General features: G+C 56.5%; 1 protein-coding gene across 1 annotated transcript in view; it reads left to right on the top strand.

Moving 5' to 3' along the window:
* CACNA1G (calcium voltage-gated channel subunit alpha1 G) overlaps positions 1 to 8,225 on the top strand; it is a 68,470-nt gene extending 60,245 nt beyond the window's left edge. The window contains exons 33-38 of the mRNA XM_007941877.1: positions 335 to 688; positions 1,344 to 1,487; positions 3,375 to 3,509; positions 5,183 to 5,360; positions 5,692 to 5,861; positions 7,491 to 8,225. Of these exons, the coding sequence (XP_007940068.1) occupies positions 335 to 688; positions 1,344 to 1,487; positions 3,375 to 3,509; positions 5,183 to 5,360; positions 5,692 to 5,861; positions 7,491 to 8,225 (1,716 nt within the window). The remainder of the gene's footprint in view (positions 1 to 334; positions 689 to 1,343; positions 1,488 to 3,374; positions 3,510 to 5,182; positions 5,361 to 5,691; positions 5,862 to 7,490) is intronic.
* Positions 8,226 to 8,579: the final 354 nt, after the last annotated feature.

The following is an 8,579-nucleotide window of genomic DNA, read 5'->3' as shown; positions in this document are numbered from 1 at the left end:
GGGGGTCTCTCCCAGTGCTGGCACTGGCCCCAGGGAGGCAGCCCCACTTCTTGAGCCAAGATTCTTTGGAAAGATGAATTGGCCAAGAATGAAAGCATATGATCTTGTACCTCCATCCCAGAACACTCCGGAACTCCTCTCTCCCCAGGACAGGCTCTGACTCACACTCCCCCAGCACAGTGTCTAGTGCACTTCTCCCCCCAGGACACCATAATTCCGTCCTCCTCCTCCTCTTTTCCTCTTTCCATGCTCTATGGCACCAGTGACCCGATTTTCCATGACAGCTCCGTGCACTGTCCTCCCCAGCCTCACCCTTGTAACCCGCCTCCCCCAGGACACCCTCCGGGACTGCGACCAGGAGTCCACCTGCTACAACACTGTCATTTCCCCCATCTACTTCGTGTCCTTCGTGCTGACAGCCCAGTTTGTGCTGGTCAACGTGGTAATTGCCGTGCTGATGAAGCACCTGGAGGAGAGCAACAAGGAGGCCAAGGAGGAGGCCGAGCTGGAGGCTGAGCTGGAGCTCGAGATGAAGACGCTGAGCCCACAGCCCCGCTCACCACTAGGCAGCTCCTTCCTCTGGCCTGGGCTTGAGGGCCCTGACAGCCCCGACAGCCCCAAGCCTGGGTCCCCACACGCTGCAGCCCATGCCAGGGCAGCCTCAAGGTTCTCCCTCGAGCACCCCACGGTAAGTGCACTCCCTCCCCTGCCTGGGAAGGGTCTGGGAAAAGAGAAGAGTGGGGAGGGTGGCCAGTGGCTGTGCCTGAGGGCACAAGCCGAGCAGGCAGTCCAGAAACCCTGGGGCCCGTCCTGGATGCTGAGGGGCCAGCTGCCCCCGACTCCTCCCCAGAATGGCTGCCACACTCACTCTCACAAGGTCAACCCCCACCCCCCCTCCAAAAAAAAAAGAACGTAGTCAGAAGCTATGCTGGCTCTTCTGACCCTGCTCCTCCAGCCTGGCCTGGCCTCCCCTCCCAGGATCTTAGGTTCAAGGCTAAGTTTTCTGTTTCCTTCCTGTTTCTTTTTCACCCTTGCCCTGTTGCCAAACCTTTTTCCTTCTCACCCCTCAACCTGGCTGATTCCCTTCCATCCTGCAATCCTTTGACTTGCCTTCTCTTTCTGTTGCTTTCTCTGTCTCTGGACACTTGTCATCTTCCATCTCCCATCTTTCCTTCCTTCCACGCCTTCTCTCTTGCCCACCCTTCCTCTTTGTCTCTGTGTTGCTCTGTGTGTGTGTGTGTGTGTGTGTCTCCTCTTTCTCTGTCTCTCATTAACCCCCTGCCACAACACTCCCCATTGCTGCCCCTCTGACCCCCACTCCCCTCATGGGCTGGTCCTCCCAGGACAGACAGCTGTTTGACACCATATCCCTGCTGATCCAGGGCTCCCTGGAGGGGGAGCTGAAGCTGATGGATGAGCTGGCGGGCCTGGGGGGCCAGCCCTCTGCCTTCCCTCCCGCCCCCAGCCCGGGCGGCTCCAACCCACAGGTTACTGTGCCCCGTGCTGTGCCTCCTCCCCTGACCATGCTGGGCTGTATCGTGCTGTGCCGTGCTTCTAGGGGGTTGGGAAGTTGTCCTACTCACTAGGTACCTGGAGAAAGAACAAGCTCAGGGCCTCAGTTGAGTTTTGGGCTTGGCAGGAGGGAGCCAAGGGTTCCTTCAGACTGGGCTCAACCTCTGGAACACATATTTAGAGGGCAGGGATGCAGAGATGGGCACTTCTGAGGGATAAGGAGGGAAGGAGGAGGGACTAGCAGGGCCATTTGTGAGAGAGGATCTGGGAGAGAAGAGGATATGGGAGTAGAAGGCAGACTGGCAGTGCAAGCTGGGATGTGGAGTGGCGAGATGCTAGACCCAGGGGAGAAGGATCTCCAGGGATCGTCCAGGTGGCCAGGGGTTCCATGGATGGAATTGTCTTGGGCTACAGTCCATTTCTTCCCCTTCTGTCCAGCATCCATATCCCCCAGTCCTCTGATGGGGCTTTTTAAGCCATGAGCCCACAGGGTGTGATGAATGCTGCCTGTAAGCCAGTGATCTCAGGGAGCCTGACCTTGTCCTGAAAGGGAACTGCAGGCCCCAGCTGGGGAGTGGATTCTGAGGACCTTGGTGTGAGATAGGACTTGGCTGCCTTCCTGAGCCCAGCCCCTTCCCATAGTGCCACAGGTTCTCTCTCCCCTAGTCCCATCTGAGCCAGAATCAGCTGCTTTCTGGGGTCCTCTTGCCCTTCTCTTCTCCCCGTGTGACTTGTCAACGGTTGCCCTTGGCCCCTCCACTGTGACAGCCTTCCCCATCCCTCCTCTCAGGCAGGGTAGACTTGGAGCAGAGGCAGGGAGATAGGTGTCAGCTGGAGACAGAAGAGCCTAGCCGTCCTCAGGCCCTGTTGGGTGGAGGGGCAGGAAGGCATTTCTGAGCACCTGAGAAGCCTTTTGCACAATCCCAAGAAATGGACAGTGATCTGCCTGGGGGATGGGAGTTTGCCTCTGGGGACCCTGCCCTCTTATTGGGACTCAGTCTCAGAGGAGATAGGAGAACCTGAGCTGGTGGCAATAGCCTTTCCCCAGACCTCTCCCTCCTAGCTCCTGAGAACAGCTGATGGAAGAGAAGAGGATGGGATGGGATGGTGTCAGGGCAGCCCCACTCTCACTGAGGGTCCTAGGGGTCCAGAGGCACCCCCTACAGACCCCAGGTGAGCCAGCAGATGTGGTAGCACCCACACTTGCAAGCCCAATTCAGGCAGGCAAGAGGAGAGGGCGGGCGGGCGGGCTGCAGGCAGGCGGAGGAGGGCCCAGGAGGGGAGAAGCCAGAATCTGGGGGTAGGCCAAATCCTGCCAGGCTTTTGGAAGCAGAGAGAACAGGCAGAAAACACCCGTCAGATTGGCCGTATTGTCCCTGGCACCCCCCATGCCGCTCTGTCTGTGCCGAGAGGAGAGACAGCGCTTCGCTGGCCTTCCTTCATGTTTTCTTTTCTTTTCTCTCTTTTTTTTGGGTATCATCTATGAGAGTGAAGGCCCTCCCTCTTGCCCGCTCCCTCCCTGGGTGGTGGTAGTGTGGGAGGGGCTGTGAAGCCTCCTGGGGTATCTTTAGAATGTGGTTCTGTGTCTCCTTGCTTTGTCAGTGTTTGCTGTGGCTCTTTGGTGCCTGCCTGAAGCCTCTCTGATGAGAGCAGGGGTTGCAGTGGGTGAGGGGAGGCGCTGTCAGTTTATTTGGGAAAGGGGTGGGGAGAGACATGGGATGCCTTTTTCACCCATGCTTTGAAAAAGGGGGAAGGGGGGGCTGAACGTGTGTGCACGCGTGCGTGTGCATGTGTGTTCGTGCACATGCACGTGTGCGCGCTGTCCTGGTTTCTCACGCCTGATCATCTCTCTCCCTGTCTAGATCCCTCTAGCTGAGATGGAGGCTCTGTCTCTGACGTCAGAGATTGTGTCTGAACCGTCCTGCTCTCTAGCTCTGACGGATGACTCTTTGCCTGATGACACTCACATACTCTTACTTAGTGCCCCGGAGAGCAATGTACATACACATGGCCCCTCACTGCCTCCCCTAGCCACCCCTGGGGCTGGGCTGGCCACAGGGCTCCAGATACCCACTGCCTAGGGAGGGCCTGGGGCTCACCTCCTCTCATTCTGCCTCATGTCCTACCTGAGGTACCAGCCAGCAGGCACCTGGTGCTCCAGTCTTTGCTAGCATGATGTCTTTGAGGCCCACTGTAAAAGGAAATCAGATAAGATTAAATTGGAATTTTACTCTGAAGGGCATAGGAGCAACATCCGTGAAAGAGTTAACCCAGATACTGAGGAGGGATACAGCTGCAAAACAGGGGGCATCAGGTAGCTGACCAAAGGACCTTTCAGGATGCAGGATACAGAGTCAATCCCTGTATTTGGAGCCCTGTGCAAGCCAGCTCCCCCTGCACCCCTCCTCCCTGCCTCTTTCCCTAACATGAGACATTCACCACCACGTAGTGGGTGAGAGCCACATCTCTGCTGCCACCACCATGCCTTTCTCCACCTGGGGGCCGTTCTTGTCTCCTCTGTCACTGTTTGCGTGTGTCCCTGCCTTCCTTCCAATCTTGGGTGTCTGTCTTTGTGTTTTGGCAACTTCTTCACCCTCTCCTGGTTCCTCAGCCCTTCTGATCATGAGCAGCCCCCTGCTCCCTGCCTTGCCCCTCCTTTTGGAACTTAAGAAGGGGCCGGGGCTCCCTTCTCCCAGCAGAGATCAGGGTGGATACAGAAGTAGACACTAGGGCTGGGAGGAGAAGCAAAGGATCCAGACTATTATTCCTCAACTTATCAGGACTTCTGGGGCTGTTTCATTGGCTGGTCCCACTTGAGGACAGGAACTGACAGCCACTCTGAGAACTAGGAATGGAGGTTTTCAGGGGACCCTGGAAAAAAGTGGGTTACAGGGATAATGGAGAACTCTCTTGAGAGCAAGTCTTGGCCCCTTTTTTCCAGGATCAAAGGATAACACCTTTCCTTATACAGATGCAATAAAACCGCTTCCATCTCCAAGCTGTCTCTGAGGGAGGAACTGAGGCCACAGTGCCTAGGCCTTATACAAGAGCCATTGAATTGTCAAGGGGAAGACACCTGGGGTTCATCCATCCATCCATCCAACCTGGGCACTAGGGAGGCCGTGAAGACTCGGTGGTCAAAGACCCTCTGTTCTGCAGCCTCTCCTGTGCTGCTCAGTCTCCTGCTGGCTGGGAGGGTCTCTCCCCAGATCCTCATAGCCCCAGCACCCAGTAGTGACCTTGGCCAGGAGCTATGAGGGGGGCTTCTTTTAGCTTTTAATCCTTTGTGCTGCTCTAGGTCAAGGCCTCACCTCTGAAGCCCAGACTCCCTCAGAGCCTCTAAGTGGGTCCGTTAGAACAGTTCTCTAGCCACCTGCAGGGTGGGGACTGGGGGCTGCCCTCCCTTCTTCGATACCTCCTCACCTCTCCACCAACCCCATGGGAGGCTCCTAGGTGATACAATATGGATGCGTTTATAGGGGGTGGGGCCTTCTCCCGCCCCACTTCTCTGTGTGGAGGGCCCATCTGTGTGTCTGCTCCTTTCCCCCATGCCTATCACCAGCTTGTCCTGGAGGGGAGGGGGGTTCTGGTTTCTGTTGTCCATCACTGCCTTAGTTACCAGATCAAATGTCCCTATTCCTCCCACCTCCTTCCCTTGTTCCTTTTGCAGATGGAACCCCACCCTGAGGAGGGGCGGGTCACCCTGGGACCAGACCTGCTGACTGTCCGGAAATCTGGGGTCAGCCGCACGCACTCTCTGCCCAATGACAGCTACATGTGCCGGGATGGGAGCGCTGCTGAGGGGTCCCCGGGACACAGGGGCTGGGGGCTCCCCAAAGCTCAGTCAGGTACCAAGGCTGGGGGCAGGCCAGCTGGGCTCACACCGGGAGATTCTTTCCTTGCCTAGGCCCCATCCTGACCTGGGGGCACTGAGGCAGCAAAAGAGGTCTTTCCTACCTCTGGGGAGTCCCTTTGCCTGAAAGGGGGGACTCAGCCCCTTCCTGAGGGAGCCACCAGCCTGAGGGGTGTGGTTTTCAATCCAGGGTTCGGTTACGTGGTGAGGCTAGGGTCCTTGATGGGGTGAGAGAGTGTCAAGGAGAGGACTCAGGTGGGAGCCAAGAGTGGCTAATCCACCAGCTCCTCTCTCCCCTCCTGCCCGTCCCCCTCCCCCCACCCCAGGTTCTGTCTTGTCCGTTCACTCCCAGCCAGCAGACACCAGCTATAGCCTGCAGCTTTCCAAAGATGCACCTCACCTGCTCCAGCCCCACAGTGCTCCTACATGGGGCACCATCCCCAAACTTCCCCCACCGGGCCGCTCCCCTCTGGCTCAGAGGCCACTCAGGCGCCAGGTGAGCAGTGTGTGGAGAGGAGGACAGGGCCTAGGGGCTGGACTCGATGCTGGGAATTCTGGGGTGTTGTTGATGACCTGGGCTGACATGTTCATTCTTCTAGGAAACATTTACCGTGTGCCAATGATGTGTTACACTCAGTCCTAGGTACCAGGGACACTGTACTGAGCAAAGTAGGAGTGGTCCGTGCCCTTTCGGTGCTTACAACCCCCACCCCTCATTTCAATGAGGAGGACTGGAGGCCAGAGAGGAGTGGTAACTGCTCTGAGATACAGATCCTGTTGGAGGGAGAACCCAGGTTTCTCTAGCATCCCATTCCCTCAGCCCAGAGCTGCCCCCTATTGCTCCCTGCACTTTTGGACCTAGCTGAGGTATATGGGTCAGGTTTTTAGTGTCTGCACTTTGGGCCAAGCCCAGAGCCCACACTCGGGGGGCCAGTGTGGAAAGCAGTTCATGCAACCAGTGAGGCCCCATCTGTGACAAGGCCATGAGCCCATGCCCTCATGTGGATTTATGTTTGAGTGTGGCCACGTGACAGTCTGCTCAATCCTGCACACTTGGGAGAGCAGGCATAGCCTTCATCCATTCTGCAAATATTCACTGAGTGGCCTCTGTGCCAAGCACTAGAGACACAGACAAATGAGACACAGGCCCTCACAGTCTGTTCCACCACCACTAGTTGCCTTCCAGTCAATTCCAACTCAAGGTGACCCCAAGTGTATTAAGAGCAGAATTTTGCTCCATAGCATTTTTGATGGCTGATTGTTTTGGACGTAATCACCATACCTTTTTTCTGGGTAGCTCGAATCTCCACCCTTTTGGTTAGTAGCTGAACACATTAACTGTTTGTACCACGCAGGAAGTCACACAGTCAGGGGCAGTTACCCAGTAAGCCAGGTAAGCACGGGCTTATTTATGATTACTCACTAATTTGTAGTAAAGAGTTTCCCATTTATGAAAAAACAGCAGAATCTTTGATGTGGTGAAAAAATGTGAAATTGTTCACTACAGATTAGTGTGCAAGCACAAGTAAGTCCATGCTTACCTTGCTTAGTGAGTAATCAGACACTGCCCACAGTCTATTAGTGGAGCTGTACAGGTCATCAGATAATTGCAGCAGTAGGTCACAGGTGCTGAGCTGGTTCTGCACAGGGTGCAGCAGGGAGCAAAGAGGAGAGAGGGGTCAGTGTCACTTGAGGGTGGAGATGTCAGGAAGTGCATCATAGGCCACCAGAGTCCATAATGTTGATAGGCGCTTGCCGGTCATGAAGGGTATTCAAGGCCAAAGGAATAGCCAGCCTATGCAGAGGCTGGGAGGCGGGGTTAAGCCAGCTGGGAGCAGATCTGGCCTGGGTGCTTTTTTGCATCTCAGAGAGCTACTCTGCAGGCTTGGGGGAGGCGAGGCTGGGTTGAGGTAGGGGAGAAGGCATGGTGGATGATGGAGGTCAGGCTGTAGATGACTTCATCTTCCAGCAAGAGACACTACCAGTGACCCTGCTTCAGTTAGTCTTGTAGCTGCATGGGGGGAAGCAGACACCTGGCTTAACAAGCAGGACAGTACACGGTGGAGAAGAATCCCTTGGACTGAACCCTCTCCCCACCCCACCCCTACCCCCCACCCCCATACAGGCAGCAATAAGGACTGATTCCCTGGACGTGCAGGGTCTGGGCAGCCGGGAAGATCTGCTGTCAGAGGTGAGTGGGCCCTCCCTGCCTCTGGCCCGCGCCACCTCTTTCTGGGGCCAGACGAGCATTCAAGTGCAGCAGTACTCCCGCAGCCAGAGCAAGATCTCGAAGCACACGCCCCCTCCAGCCCCCCGCCCAGGCCCAGAACCCAAGAGGGCCAGGGGCCCACCGGAGACCAGCAGCAGCTTTGAGTTGGACACGGAGCTGAGCTGGATTTCAGGGGACCTCCTGACCATCGGCAGCCAGGAGGAGCCGCCCTCCCCACGGGACCTGAAGAAATGCTACAGCGTGGAGGCCCAGAGCTGCCGGCGCCGGCCTGCGTCCTGGCTGGATGAACAGAGGAGACACTCCATCGCGGTCAGTTGCCTGGACAGTGGCTCCCAGCCCCGCTTGGGCCCTAGCCCCTCTAGCCTTGGGGTCCAGCCTCTTGGGGGGCCTGGGAGCCGGCCCAAGAAAAAACTCAGCCCGCCCAGTATCTCCATAGACCCTCCGGAAAACCAGGGCTCTCGACCTCCACCCAGCCCTGGCGTCTGCCTCCGGCGGAGGGCTCCTCCCAGCGACCCCAAGGATCCCTCCGCCTCAGGCGCCCCCGACAGCATGGCTGCGTTGTCCTCCCCAAAGAAAGACGTGCTAAGTCTCTCCGGTTTATCCTCTGACCCAACAGACCTGGACCCCTGAGTCCTGCTCCATTGTCCCACTCACCTTTCTCCACTGGGTGCCAAATCCTAGCTCCTCCTTCTGGGCTATATTCCTGACGAGAGTTGCATATAGACACCAAGGAGGGGCTCCTCCCTGCCTCGGTGGCGCTGGGTAACGACAATAGAATTTCCAAAGAGAGATTTAAAACAGCAGCTCTGGTGACGCCAGGCAGAAAGACAGGCCCGGTGCCGCTGAGGTTCCCGACACCAGGAGCTGTTGGGAGAAAGCAATACGTTTGTGCAGAATCTCTATGTATATTCTATTTTATTAAATTAATTGAATCTAGTATATACGGGATGTACGACATTTTGTGACTGAAGAGACTTGTTTCCT

Source organism: Orycteropus afer, unplaced genomic scaffold, assembly GCF_000298275.1.
Source record: "Orycteropus afer afer isolate SDZICR_OR568_19922 unplaced genomic scaffold, OryAfe1.0 scaffold00085, whole genome shotgun sequence".
In the NCBI taxonomy this organism is placed as follows: Eukaryota; Metazoa; Chordata; class Mammalia; order Tubulidentata; family Orycteropodidae; genus Orycteropus; species Orycteropus afer.
This window is presented reverse-complemented; position numbering and strand designations above follow the sequence as displayed.